The sequence below is a fragment of the Podarcis tiliguerta genome (genome assembly GCF_965153285.1).
Source record: "Podarcis tiliguerta genome assembly, chromosome: 12".
NCBI classification, from domain to species: Eukaryota; Metazoa; Chordata; class Lepidosauria; order Squamata; family Lacertidae; genus Podarcis; species Podarcis tiliguerta.
Genome location: NC_139545.1, coordinates 21,008,424 through 21,030,543, shown reverse-complemented (window position 1 = coordinate 21,030,543; position 22,120 = coordinate 21,008,424). Strand labels below are relative to the sequence as shown.

Sequence of the window (22,120 nt, the reverse complement as noted above, 5' to 3'; positions counted from 1 at the left end):
TTTTTTTTATACAAAATAACTCACTTTGTGAATTTATTGTGGCAGTTTCTTTTATCATAAAACGGATGAACTACTATTCACTTGAACTATCCTCCTAAGCACAGTATACATGCTAAATATAAGTGGGTATTTTATCACATCCATTTAAGAGTGCTATCAGAACAGTAATATTATCTCTGGAACCTGCTTTTAGTGCAGCTTCTACAAGGTGCTTACTAATATACTTAGCTGCAAGGGCATAAAATGTCCTAGAATTGATTTCTGAATCTTCTGATATTTGTGAAGATTCAGAACTTTCAGGTTCAGGTTCTTCTACATGTATCGCAAACTCTGGGGTTAGAGTTTGTTCTGTGCTTTCATGAGTTGTATCATCACTTAAGTCCCATGATCCAGAAACTTTTAAAGTGGTTTCTGATTCTTCCTCCTCCTCCTCCTCCTCTTCTTCTTCCTCTGGTGCTGCTTCTTCCTCCTCTGCTTCTTCTTCTGCGGCTTCTTCCTCATCTGCTTCTGATTTTTCCTCTGCTTCTGATTCTTCCGCTGCTTCTTCTGATTCTTGCTCTGCTGAGGAACCTGACTGAACCATCTCTTCTTCTCGCACAACGCTACTTGAGGACCTTAAATTTTGTAAGTCAATATCTGCCAAAAAATCTTTATTTAAATACCATGAATAGAATTCAGTTTCCAAATCATTCAAAGGTAACTCGGAGCCTTTGGGCATGCGGGCTTTCTTCAGTTGGGAGCGCTGATACTTTTCCAGATAAGCAGAAAACATTGTTAATGTCAATAGTACTGCTTCACTTTTATCCAGAACTTCCCAGAGTCCACTAGAAGCTAAAATAAGAAATTGGCATGAATCGTCAACAGGAAAGGAGATTGTATGTGGTACAGGAATGACAGTATTTTTCAGCTTTGGATTGCCGTGGTAGCCAAGGCCCCGAGTGCTCTTGATAAGCCCTTCTATCAGTCCTTTGGGTTCATTGCTGCTGATATAGCCACCATTCTTAAGAACACGGATCCTTTCTTCTCTAGAATAAGTGCTGTGTTCTTTAGTAACCCAATAGCTTTTCCCATTTTTACATAAAACAGCATGAACATTGCCTACAATTAAAAAAACACACACACAACTTATCACTGTATAACGTAACTGAATTGATCTTTGAAAGCACTTAAAACTTCAGCTGTTGCTTTTCCTCTACACGTTATGCTGTGCAGATTTTATACACAATTCATGTTCTGCCATCTTTCATCATTCATGGAGATAACCAGTCTAAAGCTGGATTCTAGGCACATCAAAGAAGCATTTCAGTTCAAAGCATTGTAAATTTAAACAGGGAAAGCGGGTAGAGAAAAACGGGACTCTTGTGTCACCATCTGGTGGCACAATGTTATATCGCACATACAATGCATATAAAACACTTTTTCTTTACAAGTCTAGCTGAGTCCCAAGTGCTCAGTTTATCTTACCTACCCTTCTCCCACGATTCCAAGTCAAGTGCCACTTTCTACAGACCTAAATTACTACATCCATAGGCTGAAACTAGACAGTGAGAGCCCGTGGGACGCAAATGGCAAATTTGATCCATCTTACCATTTTGACGAATAGCAAACTCGGGTGGTTCAATGCCGATAGGTTTGGATACAAAACAGGGCCACTAAGAAATGAGGGTGTACTGGCATATTAGAAGAGAGCCATGAATTATGTAGAAATGTCACATCCGTTTACAAAACCAAAATAGCAAAAAGCTCAAATAGCCCCATGAGGACTGGGTGTGCTTATTGGTTGGCCTGTGAGAAGCATAGAAAGTGTGAAGTTGGAGAAGAAAAATGGGAAGAGTGGTGGTGGATTTTCCTGATCAAATCATTTGTACATCTTGCAGTACCCTAGATGCAAACATGGCTAGAGCAGGTTCCACTGGCAATATCTAGTAAGGCCCTCTCTATCCTGGTATTCTCCAGATGCATTAAGCTAAAACACCCCGCTGGCTCAAGACAGCATGGTCCCAATGCTGAGGGATGATGTGAGTTGTGTAGTGTAAGGCATCTGGAGGGAACACATTTGGGGAAGGCTGTTTTTGTTGTGCAAAATAGTTTGCATCCATCTGTCTCAAGAGACAGTGGAGCGCACTTCTAGGGGTGAAGTCAAAACCACTGTGTTAGCAGCACCGAAGTGACCTCTCCAGGCAGTGTGTATGGAAGTCGTCCTGGGCTGCCCAGACAACAAGACCCCCTTCTCGCCCTCTCTGATGTAGTCCAAAGGAAATCACAGCTATACGTTTGGCACCAACCTGGCTGCAGTTGTTGTCAGAAGGAGGCGTGCAAGGCACTATCCAACCATATTGGGCACTGCGCTCCAGATCTGTGTTTATTCCTTAGCCTTCTCTTCTCCCAAAAATACCACGTAAGGCAGCGGAAGTTTAGGATCAGTTTTCCTTTTCCTAGATGGGCTGCCTTCCCAGCTTGATGAGCCCCATCTGCCCCTCACTTCCCTCTGCAGCCCGTGCAGAAACCACCTTCTTGACCATTGGTCTCTGCTCAACCTGTCTTCGCATGCAAGGGAAGTCCCTAACTCGCTGAGGGTTTCAGAGCCCTTGGCTACATCCAGTCAAAGTCATTCCCAGGATGTGGCCACTGCCACATGCTGACAGCTTCTATGAGTCACAGGTGAGAGCTGAGTGGAGGGTAGGGACCAAAGGTGGACAAACTACTCTAGAAGGAGAACGCTGTGTCCCTCACCAGAGGTACTACCCCTCCCCTAACACCACATACACTTCTGTTGGATCACAATTGCATGGAGATTCTCAGTGTCCAATGAGGGGAGACAAATGTGCAGTACAGTGACATGGCAATGGGCTTTGTACAATTAGATATAAGGATTGCTGGATCAAGCCAATCTGTTCTCAGTGGACACCTAGATGATGATGATGATGATGATGATGATGATGATGATGACAATTTACTTATACCCCGCCCATCTGGCCGGGCCTCCCCAGCTACTCTGGGCGGCTCCCAACAGAATATTAAAAACACGACAAAACATCAAACATTCAAAACTTCCCTAAACAGGACTGCCTCAGATGTCTTACAAAAGTCAGATAGTTGTTCGTTTCCTTGACATCTGATGGGAGGGTGTTCCACAGGGCGGGCGCCACTACCGAGAAGGCCCTCTGCCTGGTTCCCTGTAACCTCACTTCTCGCAGGGAGGGAACCACCAGAAGGCCCTTGGTGGGGGTGGAGATGCTCCTTCAGGTATATGGCTGTGGGAAGTGGGCAAACAGGTCCCATGCACAATAGCACTCCCCTCTTCTGTGCTTCCAGAAACTGGTATTCAGAAGCATTACTTCATCTATGGAGGCAGAGCAAAGGCATCACGCCTAGTAGCTACACTTATCTTCCCTGAAAATTATGAGATCATTAGGGCTGCTGCTTTCCATGTCTGCTATGTAGCTTCTGTCACATCTATAGCTGGGTACCTCCCAGATGCCAGTCACTGCCAAAAAAAGATCTCATTTGTTCAAAAATAATAATATCTGGTTCCAAATGAAAGTGTGTGCAAGTAAAACATGTTGGATCTTAGAGGGCAACTTTTCAACAGACTGGATTTAGAACTCAGGTAGTAAAAGAATCTGGATCATTTTGAGTCAAGCGCAAATATTTATCTCTTTGGAGCCGAGGTTATGTAAATAAGACGCGGGGCAGCAGTCATTTAAGAAGAGCCAAAGGCTTTGATATTCAGTTCAGCATCCCGTTCTCATGGTGGCCACCCAAAAGAGCGGCATGAGTGTAAAAGCAACTCTCTCCACTTGCGCTCCCCAACAACGCCTCTGGAATTGGAGGTAGTAGAGAGATATAATAGCTAGTAGCCACCGATAGCTTTAACCTCCACGAATTTGTTTAAACTCATTTTAAAGCCATCCAAGTTGGTGACCAGTACTACATATTACAGTTATGTACTGTGTACAAGGTTGCCATATTTCAAGAAGTGGAAATCCAGACAGTTGCTGAGCTTTTGGGCAAAAGCTAAAAAAAATATGAAATAACAGGAAGTTTTTGAGCTATTTTTAAGGGAAATTGGCAAAAATGACACTGCTGACATGGGTTGCCATACGTCCAGATTTTCCTGGACATTTAGCTGATTTCTGCCCAGACACTGCTTCTGGCTTCAGTACTCCGGGTATGTCCAGGAAATTCCAGACATATGACAACCCTAGTACTGTGTAAAGAAGTACCTCCTTTTGTCAGTCCTGAATCTTCCTCCAATAGATAGCCCTGGGTTGTACAGTGGTACCTTGGTTTGCAACCATTTTGGATTACAACCATTTTGGATTACAAACACATCAAACCTGGAAGTGCATGTCCCTTTTTTTGGATTGCAACCCGTTTTTGTTTTTGTTTTTTTTTTTTTTTTTTTTTTTTTTGAGGCCCCATTGGCTAAAGCGTGCCTTGGGTTACAACCTGTTTTGGTTTACAACCGGACCTCCAGAACGGATGGTTGTAAACCACTGTAGTATGATTGGAGGTGGGGGGGGGGGGACTTCCCTTATGTTTCTGAGCACAATTCAAAGTGTTGGTGCTGACCTTTAAAGCCCTAAACGGCCTCGCTCCTGTATATCTGAAGGAGCGTCTCCACCCCCATCATTCTACCTGGACACTGAGGTCCAGCGCTGAGGGCCTTCTGGCGGTTCCCTCACTGCAAGAGGCCAAGTTACAGGGAACCAGGCAGAGGGCCTTCTCGGTAGTGGCGCCCACCCTGTGGAACACCCTCCCACTAGATGTCAAAGAGAACAACAACTACCAGACTTTAAGAAGACATCTGAAGGCCACCCTGTTTAGGGAAGCTTTTAATGTTTGACGTATTACAGTATTTTAATATTTTGTTGGAAGCCGCCCAGAGTGGCAGGGACAACCCAGTCAGATGGGTGGCATATAAATATCATCAACATATTTCCTCATACGGCAGTTGATTCATCCCCGTCATCGTTGTCCTTTTCTGAAACTTTTACAGCTCTACCATATCCTTTTTATGTGTGGTGACCAGAATTGTATATAGTATTCCAAATACAGCCAACCACAGATTTGTATAACAGCTTTAATATATTGGCAGTTTTATTTTCAACCCCTTTCCTAATTATCCCTATCATGGAATTTCACCATTTCTACAGCTGCAAATGATGAATACAATTATGGAATAAAAGAATAAAGCAATTATGTAAGTAAAGTGGGCATGTTCCTTGCGACATCTGACAGAAAAGGTTTATGAGAGATACAAATTAAAATACAAGGGTTGGCAGGAAGGGTAATCTTCCTACCATGAGCTTGCGTCAGTATTTCTGCTTAAATTACTGAGGATTTCAGCTAAGCAGTTTTTCATGAAATGCATTTGATAGGATTTTACCAATAGTATTTCCCCCCTCTTTCAACAAGTCAACAACCCAGTTCACACATAATATCACAGCTATTTCTACTCCCCATATCCACAGATGAGTGATAAACCTTCTGGTTCCTAAATAAGCTGATGTTTCTTTGACTGAGGCTGGTTTTCTCATATGAGGAAAAGGAAAACCTTAAAAAGGAGATAAATTGACTGGAGGGGTATGTCCAACCTGCCAGGTCTTATTTCTTCCCCCCCAAAAAGAGCCATTAGCCACCTGACTTCTCCAAGGAATTTGTAAATACAGCTAAGACAGATAGATGGTATCTGTTTTTCACGTGGTGATCCATTTTGCACATACCCTGTCTGTAACAATAGTTTATTGCATCTGAATTAGGAACTGGCTAAACTATGGTTTGCTGAGAGATTGTGTTTGCTGAACATAACAAAGAAACAGACCAATGACAAAAAAAATATTTGGGAAGGGAAGCTTGTTACAGTTTAGGAATACAGACTTATTGTTCCTATTTCGGTTCAAAGTTTAGGTGAGAACAATCCCATTAAAGAGGATATCTGTTATTCAAAATTATTGCATGCCATATTGACGTGTCTTTTTCCCACTCTTTATTTTTTTGGTGCTGAGATAGTTGAAAAGTGCTTCATCTTGCAAATGTTGACTTACGGTAGATCCTAAGGTTCTGCTGGCGAGAATATTCTGCGAATGGAATTCTGCTAATAAGATACTCCCACCGTGTGGTGGGACATTCTGTGTGGGGTCTGTGTGACATTCTTTGTTCATATCCCCTTTCCCCTTTTTTCATAAGCCCCTTTGCTTAAAAGGGAGGAAAAATCTGCTCTAGAGAGTGGGGTGAGAGACAAAAAACAAACAAACAAACAAAAACACGCTACCCTGTACTCAGGCAAAAACCTATGCTGGAGCCCGATTTCCTCTGCCAGTGGAAAGGGTCATTCTGTTAATAATAATAATAATAATAATAATAATAATAATAATAATAATTTATACCCTGCCCATCTGGCTGGGTTTCCCCAGCCACTCTGGATGGCTTCCAACAAAACACTAAAATACAATAATCTATTAAACATTAAAAGCCTCCCTAAACAGGGCTGCCTTTAGATGTCTTCTAAAAGTTTGGTAGTTATTTTTCTCTTTGACATCTGGTAGAAGGGCGTTCCACAGGGAGGGCACTACTACCGAGAAGGCCCTCTGCCTGGTTCCCTGTAACTTGGCTTCTCGCAGCGAGGGAACCGCTAGAAGGCCCTCGGCGCTGGACCTCAGTTCCCGGGCAGAACGATGGAGGTGAAGACGCTCCAGAGAGAGTGAGTTAGGACCCAAGGCTATGCAGTATTGAATTAAATTGCAGGCACTTGCTGTATCATTCAAAACTGACAGGCCAAAATTTTAAAATGGGGTAGGGTAGTGGGAAATGGTAACAGTATTCCATACATACCAATATTAGCAATATGCACGAGTCCAAATTTTTCTTCTGTCGGTGCAGAACTATTGTCGCCTTCAAGCTCTTCCTCTTCCTGACTCCCATCTATGCTATCTGCCACGTGCTCATTGTCTCCTGGCTCTGCGGTGAGATCATTTGTTCTTTCAGACAACTCACCTTGCTGCTGTTCCGTGTTTTCAAGGAGACCCTCTTCCTGGCTCTCATCTATATGATCAGCAACATGCACAGTGTCTCCTGGCTCTCCAGTGTTATCATCTGTTCTTTCAGGTGACCCACCTTGCTGCTTTTCCATGTTTTCAAGAAGACTCTCTTCCTGACTCTTATCCATATGATCAGCAATCTGCACATTGTCTCCTGCGTCTCTGGCATGATCATCTGTTCTTTCAGGTGATTCTTCTTGCTGCTGTTCCTTGCTTTCAAGCAGATTTTCTTCCTGAATCACATCCTTATTATTGGCAACCTGCTCATTGTTTTCTGACTCTACTGTGCTGCTTTCCTTTTTGTCGTTGGTTCCTCCACGTGGCTCCTCTGGCTGCTGTTCTGTGACACTGCCCCTCTCTTTCTTAGTTATAAGCAGAGCCACTCCCTGCTCTGCGTCAACTTTTTTCTTTGCTATGAATATCCTTTTAGGCATCTCCTCCTCGTTCTGTTGTCTGACGTTCTGTTCCTCTTCATCAGTTACCTTTTCAAGTGTTTTCTTCTCCTCTTCTTCTTGTTGGCTTTCCTTTTCGTTGCTTATATTTTCTATTATACAGGTGGCAGCTGTACAACTGCTCCAGCAGACTCTGGAAACTTCGTTTCTCCCGAGCCGCAAAAGCCTGTCCATACGCCAGAAAGACTTAGCATATGCTCTGTGAATCCATTCATAATCACCTGGCCAAGACTTCTTGCCTCTGGCACCCTTCTGGGTGAAAAGTCTCTCCCTTACTTTGTAATCTGCCCTGAAGACGGACTTCCGGGGGCGGCGCGAAACCGTGATGGCGGACCTCTTCGAGCTCTGAAGAGGGGCACCGCAGAAAAGGGTTGTTCGCGACGGCGCAGCGACAACCCATCAAGAGAAACCACGGGCAGAGTGAGTCCGTGGCCGTGGGACCCGGCGGGCACCTGGAGCGACCCCGAAATCACGAAAGGAACCCCGTAAGGGGCTCCGGAGTGAAGGAGGGGGAGTGGTGCTGTGGGTTCATCGCTCTTTCTGCGGAGGCGAAGCCGCGCGGCTGTCACGGATGAGCGCTGATCCTTCTTCCAAGAAACATCGGGCTGAAACATCAAACCCGTGAGTAAGGACCTAAGATCCTACAAATTAATTCGGAAAATTTGGCTGAAAACGGGAGACGAGAAAGAGGAAGTCCGTCTTCCGGCACTGCTTGCAAGATCAAAGCAGATGATCTAAAGAGCGGAAAGCGCTGTGAGTAGAGAAGCTTTCAAGCTTTAAATTGGGACTTTCGTGCACATTGGAAACTTTCCTTTTAAGAATAAATACAGCATAAATTGGACCTGAAGTGGTCCCCCAAGGGGCAAGGGAAGACTCTAACTCCATATTCCCGGGTGGCCGGTCAAAGTTGTATAAACTGCGGAACTGTTGCAAACTTCCAGACACTTTTTGTAATTGGAAAGTGTAACTTTGAGCTTATTTAGCTGAAGTGGATACATTTGCAGGCACCTTGCTGGAACTTTGTTACATGTTTAAAAGTGCTCTGCAGGACTCTTTTCTTAGTGCGTTGGAACTAATTCGCCTTTAAAGGTGCTTTCAAAGGTGCTTTAAAGGTGCTTTCAAAGTTGGAACAAAGGGACTTTGATGGCGGAAAAGTTACCTTCTTCTCACTAAAATTTTGGTGGCACTCCCCCTAGAGGATATTGGTAATATAGAGGCCTGGGAAAAGTTTTCTGTTTATCCTCTCTCAATGGACTGTTTTTAAATTTGGGCTTGTCTTTCCCATGGGACTATAACATTTGACCTTGAACATTGACTGATGAGTGGCGCAGGAAAGACAAGAGCAGCCAAAGCTAAAGAAGCTAAGGAGAAAGAGAAAGCAAAAAAGCAGGCACAGCTTGTTCAAACAACTTTAACTCAGGGACGCAGATTATCAGTTCCAGCTGTGCTTGCGACACAAAAAGTAGAAACCGAAAAGCCTGAAAAATCAGAGGAGGGAGATATGGCAACAGGAGGAGCTGAGGGTGTACTGAAACAAGTTTTGGAACAATTGGCAGTGATAAATCAAAAAATTGATAATCAATCAATAAAAATTGATCAATCAACATCCTCAATCCAGAAGTTGACAGAGCAGGTTTCCCTACATAACCTAGCAATTGAAAAATTGCAAGGAGCATCAGAAGAGAATCGTAAACTGGCAGGGGAAGCCGCTCAAATTGCAATATCGGCTAAAAAAGAGGTTGAGGAAGTTAAAGCGGAAGTCAAACCTCTTTACAAACAGATAGGTGACCAACAAACCTATCTCTCATTGGTGGAATTGAAAAATCGGGAGACTAACCTCAGGCTGAGGGCAGTCCCAGAAATTGAGCAAGAAGATTTGATTGGACTCTTGACAACAGAGTTTACAAAGTTCTGGGATCTAAAAGAAGAAAGTGACTTTAAAATTGTATCGGCTTTTCGGTTGGGAAGATTGGTAAGAAAAAATAGATCCAGAGACTGCTTAATAGCTTTGAGATCAAGGGAAGAGAGAGACAAAATACTAGGCCTACACTTTAAAAACTCAATTGTGATACAAGAGAAAAGGGTGGAAATTTACCGAGACATTCCCAAACAGTTATTGGATTTGAGAGCCACCTATTCAGAATTGGCTAAATTGTTGAGACTTAACACAATTCCTTACAGGTGGGAGTTCCCACAAGGACTATCATTTACTTACAAACAGAAGAAGGCTAAAATAAGATCACCAGAGGACCTACAAAAGTTCCTGCACGACCACGGAGAAGATCTCCAAAAAGAAGCAGCAGCTAATTGGCCTTTACCCAACCCAGGTGGACCAACGCCTGCACCTTCGGAACCAGAGGAGAAAGAAGACACACCGCTCTAGGTGTGACAGAATAGTTCAGGATGTCTCTGCGGCTACTCAGTTGGAATATTAATGGCGGAAATTCCCCGGAGAAAAGAAGGAGGTTATTTCACATATTGAAGAAAGAACAATTGGACATTATTTGCCTACAAGAAACTCATGTGACCAGGCTCCATAGAAAGGTTTTAGTTAATAAAAGATTAGGCCAAGAATTTATATCGTCGGACAAAGTAAAGAAGAGAGGAGTGGTGATTTATGCTAAAGAGAGTCTGACACCTAAATTTTTATTCAAGGATGAACAAGGTAGAATTTTGGCAATTGAAATTCAAGCTCAAGGAGAAAGAATATTGATATTAGGAATTTATGCTCCAAACGATGGGAAATCAGAATTTTTCAAGAAGCTGCATGAGACGCTGCTGGACTATCTGGATTATGCTAACATCATAATGATGGGAGACATGAATGGAGTGGTGTCTACACACATGGATAAGTCTTACAATCAGAATTTAACATCAGATGGCAGACTGCCTAAAACTTTTTTTGAACTGACTGACAATCTGGATTTGATTGACATATGGAGGACAAAGAACCCCCTAGGTAAAGAAGGAACTTTCTTCTCTGAGGCCCATCTGTCCTGGTCAAGGATCGACCAAATTTGGACCTCCAGGGGGATGGCACCAAAGACTAAAAAGGTGGAAATCTGCCCAAAAACATGCTCCGACCACAACGCCTTGAAAATAGAATTTAGACTAACTCAACCCGGTTCCTTCAGATGGAGAATGAATGACACATTATTAAGAGATCAAGAGATTGTGAAAAAGGCCCAAAAAACACTAAAGGACTACTTTGAGATAAATTTGAATACTACAGTAGAAAAAAGAACGATCTGGGACGCAAGCAAAGCCGTTATGAGAGGGTTTCTGATACAGCAGAATACAATCAAGAAAAAATTCTGGAATGGAAAGAAAGATAAAATATTGGAGAAAATACACCAAGGAGAGAAAAAATTGAGAACTAAACCAAAGTCAAAGGAGGTGCTGAGAGAAATTAAATTCCATCAAGCAGAATATTCAAAATTGATTAATCAGGAGATTGAATGGAAAATAAAACAGATGAAGCAAAGATCCTTTGAATCAGCGAATAAATGTGGAAAGCTGCTAGCATGGCAGCTGAAAAAAAGACAAAAGTTAAACACGGTTACAAATCTAGAGATTGAAGGAAGGATGATTCAGAAACCAGAAGAAATCAGGAAGTGCTTCCACAGATACTTTAAAGAACTGTATGCACAGGGGCCTCAGAAAGAATCAGAGATAGATCAATTTTTAAAGACAAATGGATTATCAAAGATAACTCAAGATAAAAAATTAATCTTGAACTCTACAATAACTTCACAGGAAATTGAAGGTGCCATTCAGAATATGCAACTAGGCAAATCTCCAGGCCCGGATGGGCTTACCTCCAAATATTACAAGACTTTGAAGGACTATTTGATACAACCCTTGTTGGAGGTATGCAACCAGATCATGGAGGGGAAGAGGGCACCAGAAACGTGGAAAGAAGCCTTCATCACATTGATACCCAAGTCAGAATCTGAAAAGACTCAGCTCAAGAACTACCGTCCCATCTCACTCCTAAATGTGGATTACAAAATATTTGCAGACATTTTGGCAAATAGACTTAAAAAAGTATTAAATGAAGTAATTCATAAGGACCAAGCAGGCTTTCTCCCTGGTAGACACTTATATGAAAATACTAGAAACATCATTGACATTTTGGAACTTTTGCAGACTGATAGGAACACAAGGGCGGTGTTAATCTTTATTGATGCGGAGAAAGCATTTGACAACATATCTTGGATGTTTATGAAGAAGAACTTGGAAGGGATGGGAGTGGGACGGGGGTTTGAGAATGGATTACAAGCAATTTATTCAGAACAAAAGGCTAAATTAATAGTGAACAATGTGGTGACGGAGGAATTTAGAATTGAGAAAGGGACACGACAAGGGTGCCCCCTATCCCCTCTGTTATTTATTTCAGTCCTGGAGGTGCTATTGAACATGATCAGAGAGGACCGGTTGGTACAAGGGATAGAGGTCGGAGTGAAACAATATAAACTGAAAGCATTTGCAGACGACCTAGTTTTGACACTGCAGGAGCCAGAACCCAGTACAAAAAGAGTTCTTGAACTTATATCTGAATTTGGTCGGGTGGCGGGATTTAAGTTAAATAAACAAAAAACTAAGGTGTTGACCAAGAATTTGACAATTACAGAAACAGAGGGGTTTCAGAGAGAAACAGAATTGAATGTGGTAAAAAAAGTGAAATACCTAGGGATCTATTTGTCCTCCAAAAATTTGAATTTATTTAAGGATAATTATGAGAAATGTTGGTTGGAAGTTAAAAAGGATTTAGAAATTTGGTCAAGATTGAAACTTTCCTTGTTGGGAAGAATCGTAGCTATAAAAATGAATGTGTTGCCGAAAATGTTATTTTTGTTTCAAACCTTGCAGATCGTGGACAGAGTGGATTGTTTTGGAAAATGGCAGAAGGACATATCTAGATTTATCTGGCAGGGCAAAAAGCCCCGAATAAAGTTTAAAATACTAACAGATTCAAAAGAAAGAGGGGGGTTTGCCCTGCCGGACTTGAGGTTGTACTATGAGGCTGCAGCCTTCTGCTGGCTGAAAGATTGGTTTTTGTTGGAAAACACTGATGTCCTAGATCTGGAAGGATTTAATAATGCTTTTGGTTGGCACGCATACCTATGGTACGACAAGGTTAAAGTACATAAATTGTTTAAAAGCCACATTGTCAGAAAAGCAATTTTTGCAGTCTGGATGAAATATAAAGACCTACTAGAGAGTAAAACTCCGAGGTGGTTATCACCAGTGGAGGCCAAGGCCCGAAAAAGACCCAATATGGAGGCCTACTGGCCGAAATATTGGGAACTAATTGAAAAAATTGGAGACAATTGGAAGCTGCAGAGCCAGGAGAAATTAAAAAACAAGGTGCGAGATTGGTTACATTATGCTCAAATTCAAGAGGTTTTCAAAATGGATAAAAAAGTTGGATTCCAGGTGGAAAAGTCGAAACTAGAGATAGAATTGTTAGAACCAAAGACAAAGCTGTTATCTAGAATGTATAACTTGCTGCTTATGTGGAATACACAGGATGAGATAGTTAAATCTGCTATGATTAAATGGGCACAGGATGTTGGACACAACATTATGTTTGAAGACTGGGAAAGGTTATGGAACACCGGAATGAAATTCACGGCAAGTACTGCCTTGAAGGAAAACATCATGAAAATGATATACCGGTGGTACATGACCCCAGTCAAGTTAGCTAAGATACATCACCTGTCTGACAACAAATGTTGGAAGTGCAAAGAAGCAGAGGGGACATTCTTTCACCTCTGGTGGACATGCCCAAGGGTTAAGGCCTTTTGGGAAATGATTTATAATGAGTTGAAAAAGGTATTTAGGTATACCTTTCCCAAGAAACCAGAGGCCTTCCTGTTGGGCATGGTGGACCAGAGAGTGTTAAAGAAGGACAGAATTTTGTTTATGTATGCTAGTACAGCAGCAAGAATACTCATCGCTAAGAACTGGAAGACACAAGATCTACCCACGCTGGAGGAATGGCAGACGCAGTTGATGGATTACATGGAGATAGCTGAATTGACCGGCAGAATCCGAGATGTGGATGTAGAAACAATTGAGGCGGACTGGAAAAAATTTAAAGATTATTTGCAAAAGTATTATAAGCTGTATGAATCTTAAGATTATGCATGATTTGGAAATGATATGCTTTAGCAACTATGATTAAGTGAACAGTAAATTAAGTGAGAAAAGAGAAAAGGAGATAATATGAATTGAACATGTTACGTTTATTTTTAAAGGTATAAAAATGGTGACATAATATATTGAATTTGGATACATAACATGTGAAAGTTACAATAAGGTATGATATAAGGTAACAAATTGCTGACATTGTTAATACAAAGAATGCAGAATCGGAAGGGGTGGGGAAGTCCAAGTTAGGACTCTTTTTTTGGTTTGATTTATATTGTTTTGCTATACAAAAAAAAAAAAAAAAAAAAAAATGGTTTCTTGTAAATTTGTAGGTATGTTTGCAATGCACAAAATTTGGAAAGAAACGCAATAAAAAATATTATAAAAAAAAAAAAATAATCTGCCCTGAAGACGGTGCAGAATGAATCTATGAATTCTTTCCCAGCTTCACTCACCTGGTAGGAGGGATCTTCGTGAGAAAGCTGGTCAAGGAGTAAAAGGGGAAGTTCCACGGACGTCGTCTCTGCAGCAGAGATTCCATTGCTTCCATCGAAAACCCCAAGAAAGCACGTACCTGCCCTGTTCCCATAATTGTCTAATACGACAAATACGTCTTCCAAGTTTTCATGCCAACGAGCATTTTTGTCTTGACATATTGCGATGGCTTTTATCAGTGGACTGGTAACTTCTTCAACGTGCACAGAACTTTGAGCAATACTATCAATGCAAAAATATGGAGTAGGCTTCATGCTTTCTTTAAGGAGATCAAATGAATAGCCAATCTTCTCCGTCTTTCGTTCAACATACTTATGAGTCTTATATTTTTTCATTTTTAAAAGCAGACGTTTTCTCTGAAGAACTATTTTATTTACATCTATTGATTCCACCCATGGCCGGTGATAATCCAGTACTGCCAGAGCCTGGTGGACTTTTTTATGGAAAAGAATTTCGCTAATGTGTACCGTTTGTTGGCATATGGAGCAAAGTACTGTAATATCGAGTTTGTCAACTTTCTTGAAGTCAATCTTAACTACCTTTGTGGGATCTTCTTCAGATTTGTCGGATTTACATTGCGGAGATCCTTTTCCCCACGACATTCTATAAAAACAAAGAAAAGTAAAATGTGTTTCAACTATCCTTCTCAAACGAAACCAAGAAATACTCATAAAAGAACCTTGCAATTTGTTCTACATGCCAAATGGGGCTTTAGGATTGCGTTTCTCTGATAGCCTGCATACAATATGATCAACTGCTTCTCAAAGAGTTTTAAAGCCGTCTGATATGGAATGCTGGTAGAGAGGAAATGTTTTTTTCCTTTTTAAATTCTATTGCTTTGTTAACGAAAAAAACAGGTGCAAACATAACAAAAAGAAAAATATGTTTTAAAAATCTTTTAAAAATCAAACCGTAAACCATAAAGCGTCACAGCCTGGAAAGACAGCTCCAAAGGGATAATAAAATATTAACTCCTACAAAGATTTCCTTTACAAACAATAAAGATTTATTAAAAAAATAAAAGTATTCTTCAACAGGGAGTTCCATCATTATTGAAAATAAAGTCTCTATATAGATGTAAATGATCCAGACATTTGCACATAGTGGCAGCACTGAGTGATCATGTGCCTCGATATTTGTGTAAGAAATAAAATCATGCCATACTGTATATGTGTGGCTTACTTAGAAGTAAGCCCTGTTGAGTTCAATGGGACTTCTAACAAATTGCAGCCTATGCACACATATATAGGAGCACAATTTCATGAACAGTTGGGACTTTTTAAAGAATAGATATCAATTTTAAGTTTTAATTCATACCCCTTTATGAGCAAATGAGAGATTAATCATCTGCTTCCTACCTACACTATACTGTATATACTGAATAGCTATTTCTACAATGCATAGTTTCCATGTGAGGAAAATTAGGAAATATGATCAGTATTACCAAAGAGAACTGAAATATACTCGGAGTCGAGTGTGAATTTCATGCTCTTTATTCAGCTCATAGTAGCAATGAATGAAACTTTCCCCAAAACATCTAGCTATATATACATTATTTACACAATGGGCCCCGCGTGATTGGCTAATTCCGGGCTGCTCCTGCAGGCCAATCAGGCCGCTGTTTCACTGCCATCTGGAGCTGGATTGGGTGGCTCCTGCGGACCAATCAGACTGCTGCATCCTATTTTTCTAAGATTCAGGTCAGTACATGACAAGAACCTAACTCTGAACAAAGTAGGCTGCATGCAATTCTACTGTCAACAAAACTGGAAACAAGAAAGGGTTTTCAGTGTGTATAGATGATCAAGAGCAGCACCACGCCAGTTTTGTCAGGGCCTGTTTAGCCTTAAAATAGCTGCCCAATCATGGTGAGAGTTAGCCAATACCTGTTTGGACAAAAATTGAAAAGCCCTTCATCTGTAGAGAGGAGACAAGAGAGGAAGTTAGTTGTTTTACTGAAAGACACTTTTTGGGGCAAAGTTGTTGAGTTTTTCTTGGGGGGGGGGGTATTTTTATTTTTTTTGCAAAATCTCTGGAAAAAATGAAATTTTCCAACATGGGTTGCCATATGCCTGGGCAACACAGTAGAGTGTCCCCTCAGTTCTCAAATGTAATCTGTTCTGGATGACCATTCGACTTCCAAAATGTTCAAAAACCAAGGCACAAAGGGCTGGCTGCAAGTTCAATTGGAAAAATTGAAAAATATGCAGCAGAAGCTGTTCGACTTCCGAGGCACGGAAGCAATTACTTACAGGTTTTCGGCGTTCAAAAATCAAAACGTTCGGCTTCTGAGACGCTCGAAAACCGAGGTACCACTGTAATTGCATTACGTCCTGGTAAGGGGAATCTCAGCTAAACGTTCCAGACTAGCCCTTTCCAGGTTATCTCTCTCACCCCCAACTACAACACACCCACACACCATACTGTCATGAACATACAGTACAGTGGTACCTCAGGTTACATACGCTTCAGGTTACATACGCTGCTAACCCAGAAATAGTACCTTGGGTTAAGAACTTTGCTTCAGGATGAGAACAGAAATCGCGTGGTAGCGGTGTGGCGGCAGCGGGAGGCCCCATTAGCTAAAGTGGTGCTTCAGGTTAAGAACAGTTTCAGGTTAAGAACGGACCTCCACAACGAATTAAGTATGTAACCTGAGGTAGCACTGTAATGTAGATATGGCACATATAGTTTGATAACTTTTCCATGCGACAACCCTGAGGCTCCTGAAGAGGCCAGATACCATATTGGCTGTGAGTCCTAAAAGACCTGATGTCTTCCTTGCAGGCCTTTTTCTACCTGGCCTGGGAGAGCAGGACCCTGACTGACTCCAGCTACAAAAACTGAGGCTGCTGAACAGACTCTTGAGCTGGGGTATTGTTTGGGGTTTTTTGGTTGTTGTTGGGGAGGGGGTTGTTGCTGTTGGGGTTTTTTTTGTATCTTTATTGGAGATCTTGTTGTGATTCATGTGAAAACCATTCGGTTTGGTTGTACATTTTAACGTTCTGTTTATTGTCTATGGCTTCTTTTGTTATGTTGTAGTTACAGTGGTACCTCAGGTTACATACGCTTCATGTTACAGACTCCGCTAACCCAGAAATAGTGCTTCAGGTTAAGAACTTTGCTTCAGGATGAGAACAGAAATCGTGCTCCAGTGGCACAGCAGCAGCAGGAGGCCCCATTAGCTAAAGTGGTGCTTCAGGTTAAGAACAGTTTCAGGTTCAGAACGGATCTCTGGAATGAATTAAGTATTTAACCCGAGGTACCACTGTATAATTTTTCCCCTGTAGTAAGCCGCCTGGAGCATGATTTGAACTGTGGAAAGGTGGCATACAAATAAAATTATGTATGTATGTGACTGCCATACACCCGTAATTTCCCAGACATAGTGTTGATTTTTTTGGCAATCCCGCCCGCCCCCAAAGGTAAACAACTTTTGTGTCCGGATTTTCACTTTTTGAAATATGGCGACTCTATGTATTTACTGTTCACATTTAAAAATAAATAAATAATGGAGAGAGATATGCCCAGTGGGGGTGCACAATTTCAAATGAAAAATATCTGTAAAGTTGTGGGGGCACTGCTGTCTTTATAATGTAACAGGACATATTTACATAGTGTGTCAACAGGGCTATTTCTCCAGAATAAATTAGAGTCGCCCCCCCCCGAACAAAGTGACTGGCAATGGAGGGGGGGGGGAGCTAGCTTTTTCGTAACTGAGCTGAGCAGAGCTCCTTTGTAAAGATTTGCAAGAAGAGCAGAACAATAACAATGATAAAGTTGCCCTATCCTTTCAAGCTTAAGATACTGTACAACCATATGAAGTGTTTGAATTATTTTTGTTTCAGATATAGAAAGATTTTAGTAACTCCAAATACGATAATATTGATGCAATCTCCAGGCCTTTTTTTTCAGCAGGAGAAAGAATATTGTTAAGTTGTGGGTGAACATATCAAACGACACAGCAATTCTTCAAACAGCTCTTGTTTATTCACAGGCCAGAACTGAACTGAACTGAAGGGTTCAGCCAACCTGCTTATATAGAGCTCCACTACAACGCAACTGTAAGGGACATGGGTGGCGCTGTGGGTAAAACCTCAGCGCCTAGGGCTTACCGATCACATGGTCGGTGGTTTGAATCCCCGCGGCGGGGTGAGCTCCCGTCTTTCGGTCCCAGCTCCTGCCCACCTAGCAGTTCAAAACCACCCCTAAGTGCAAGTAGATAAATAGGTACCGCTTTATAGCGGGAAGGTAAACGGCATTTCCGTGTGCTGCACTGGTGCTGGCTCGCCAGAGCAGCTTCGTCACGCTGGCCATGTGACCCAGAAGTGTCTCCGGACAGCGCTGGCCCCTGGCCTCTTAAGTGAGATGGGCGCACAACCCTAGAGTCGGACACGACTGGCCCGTACGGGCAGGGGTACCTTTACCTTTACCTTACAACGCAACTGTAACAATTTTCTGTAACTATCCAATCACTGAACGTCACTTTCAATGCCTTATTTGCATATGTGGACCTGAGTGAAAACTATCTACAGTATCCCCCTGCTGGCCCAGGGTGAGAACTTCAGTATATAACAAACCTCACACAGAATAAAAATGCCAGGCAGAGGCTGTTTAAAGGCTCCTTCACATTAGTAACTGATCTCCACAGTCGGCTGCTTCATGGTCTATGGACTCCACATTTGGATAATTTCCTTGATGGCCACTTGGTCGGCAACTGAGGACAGAACATGGAATATGTACTTACTTGTCTGATGAATTGGGAAATAGTTCACCTCAGGAAGCGTAGAAACTAGGGCTGTAACAAATGAAGGAAGTATTCATGAATCCATTGAATTTGCACAAATCAACATATAAGGGGATGGGAGTATCATACTGAAGGTGTGTGTGTGTGTGGGGGGGAACCATACATTTCTTGTTCTTAGATCATGTGCCTGTATATTGTAGCAGGCTTCATCTTGGAAGATAATTCTCCTGTATGTGAAAGACAAAATGACCTTTTTAAAGTAGTGCTTAATTTTTAAAGTCATCTTAATATATTTTTTTAATGTACTGTCTTTTAAACTGTGGCAATTTTTAGTTGAAGGGCTGCCACGTGGAAGATAGAGAACGTTGGTTTTCTGCTGTTTCAGAAGTTAGGACTCAACCGATGGTGCCAAATGACAAGAAAGGAGATTCTGACTGAAGTTTGGGAAGAGGTTTCTGCTCGATGGTGGAATGGATTACCTTGAAAGGTGGAGGAGTCTCCTTCCTTGGAGGTTTTTAAACAGAGGTTGGATGGCCATCGGTCAGGGATTCTTTATCTGCGATTGCTGCATTGCAGGGAGTTTGAAAAAGTGACCCTCAGAACCCCTTCCAACTCTACAATTTTATGAAAGCGTTCTTCTTAAAAAAATTAATAGCCTAATTGATTAAATAGTGATGCTCTAACTAGAAGAAATCAAGAGCAAACTATGGGGAACTGAATAAGCAATGAAAGGATGGTTTAAGCTGAGTCTGTATTGACTGATTCAAAATTACCTTTATGAAAAGTGGGGCTTCAAAGCCAGGTATCCCCATACAAGTCCAAAAGTTAGTGTCATTTCCAGGCAGAATCCGAGACCAGGGAGAAGAGTCAGTGGAAGAAGATTGGAAGAAATTTAAAGACTATTTACAGAAACACTGCAAAATTAATGAATGTTAGAATGATGTTGGATTGAAGTTAAGTGGGTTTTTTTTTAGCAGCAATGTTAATGAAAATGTAAAAATGGATTGTTAACGGGTGATAATCTAAAACTATAATATATTAAGATAAAAGATTAAGATAAAATTAAAGAGGGAAAGGATTTGCTGAATTAACCAACTGAATTGGAATACACGAAAGGGAGGTGTGAGAAGGTCAGGGAAACAAGCAAATGAAAGATAAGATATGGAAAGACTGATTTGTTTTTAATTGCTTTTATTTTGTATTTTCCTTTTATTTTATTTTTTTTTGTAATATGTTGAAACTTTAATAAATATCTTAAAAAAACAAAAACAAAAGTTAGTGTCATTTCCAGATCTTGGAGGAACCTTGGGCAAGACAATCCCCAGGGACCACCCTTCTTCACGAGCCCAGCTCCTGAACTGCAAGCAAGTCCAGGGAACTTGAACATCTGGAAACAGTTACTCTAAAAAAAAACCTATTTTCTTATGGTTTGTATTGGTCGTTGCCTTTGGGATGAGCCACTTTTTAGCTTAGTTAGAAAGGTGCTCCTAAAAAGACTTTTAACAAGAGCTCTTCAGTTTCCCTGTTCCACGTACAATGATTTTTCTGATCCTCATTTATGCCTTTGTGCTAAGGTGTCTTCAAACCTCAGTTGATTTTGCTTACATTCATTCTTTCTTTTGTTTAAAGTTTTACTCAGTGGGAAATGATATACAATGAAATGAAAAGGATGTTTAAAATAACATTTGTAAAATAAACCCAGAATCCTTTCTCTTGGGAATTACAGGGATAGAAATACTTAAATCGCATAGAAACTTATTCATATATGCGACTACAGCGGCAAGAATGCTACTTGCCCCAAAATGGAAAGAAGCAGAAGTCCCAGCAAAGGAAGAATGAATACAAAACTTATGGAGAATATGCAGAAATGGTGAAACTTACCGGAAGAATAAGAAATCAAGATAACAAACTTTTTATAAAAGAATAGAAATTGTTTATGGAATATTACAGATAAAAACACCGGCAGGATTATTGTAGTAACCTGCAGTTACATAAAAGTATATTCTTAAAGAAAATAAATAAATGAGTAAGTCAAGTTAATTTGGATATGCAGAAGATATTAAAAATAAATTTAAGGAACTGCAGAAAGAGGGGGGAGGAAGTTAAGATTTGAAATGCCAAAACGATTGTAAAATCAGTGAAATGTATACACCTGAAAAGTATAAATAAATAATAAAATTTTACTCAATAAAATCCTGTAAAAATATATACCTTTGACTCCTAGGAAGTTGTCGATTCTTTGGAAGCCATTTCCCTCTGTTGCTATTGGAACACTGGGACAGGATTGGCGGTGCCTTTCCAGTGTTTACAGTTATTACTATAGTAACCGTATCCTTAGCCACTAAGATGCTGTTCTGGTTTGTCTAAGAATCAAGATTAAAAGGTGTGGGTGGTGCTACAGAGCCTCTGTATTTTCCAAGGAATGTGATCAAGAAATGCACCCCCCCCACCCCGGCAAAAACAACAGCCCTGTTGCAGTTGCCTTGTGAACAGGTCTTGAGGCATACTGTGTCATAGTCCTCAGCACATGTTGGTTACAATCATCACCACCTCAAAAAGAGGGAGCAGTGTCAATTCAGTATCGCTCTGCTATACTGTACTTTTTGTCAGAATGTAATGGAACCTACATTTCCTCTTTTACACCGTTAGCTGCAAAGCCAGTTACAAATCACTATAAAACCAAGTACCTCAGTTTACGAACTGAATCCGTTCTGGAAGTCCGTTCTTAAACCAAAACCGTTCTTAAACCGAGGTGTGCTTTCCCTAAGGAGGCTGCCCTTCCACCGTTCGGATTCCATTCTTAGACCGAGGCAAAGTTCTCAAACCAGGACACTATTTCCTGTTTTGTGGAGTTTGTAAACCAAATCGTTCTTAAACCAGGCTGTTCTTAAACCGAGGTACCACTCTATGTTTTCTCCTTCTGTTTCATGCTGATCAAACCAATTCATGTGGATTAATTCAATTCAGTGACAATGAAACTGCAATTGTACAAATATATTGTACAAGCACTTTGAGAACTCCAGTGGCTTCCGGTCCATGTAAGAGTCCAATTCAAGAGTTGGTGTTTACCTTGAAAACCCTATGCAGGTAGCTGAAGGAATGTTTGCTTCTGCATTAACCTGCACATTATTAACCTGCCATTGTATCAAAGCTCTGTTCCATCACCCTCATATGAAATAAAGTCCGTGGCATCCTAAGATCACAATGCAATCCTAAAAAGTCTCTTA

General features: G+C 41.1%; 1 protein-coding gene across 1 annotated transcript; it reads right to left on the bottom strand.

Annotated features, from left to right (window-relative positions):
- Window positions 1–61: 61 nt before the first annotated feature.
- PP2D1 (protein phosphatase 2C like domain containing 1) lies at window positions 62–21,644 on the bottom strand. Its single transcript, XM_083405282.1, has 5 exons — window positions 21,105–21,644; window positions 18,894–18,944; window positions 14,052–14,749; window positions 6,838–7,779; window positions 62–1,098 (listed from the first exon to the last, which is right to left on the bottom strand). The coding sequence occupies exons 3-5, from the start codon at window positions 14,746–14,748 to the stop codon at window positions 113–115; spliced, it is 2,625 nt and encodes an 874-aa protein (XP_083261408.1). The 5' UTR covers window position 14,749; window positions 18,894–18,944; window positions 21,105–21,644; the 3' UTR covers window positions 62–112.
- Window positions 21,645–22,120: the final 476 nt, after the last annotated feature.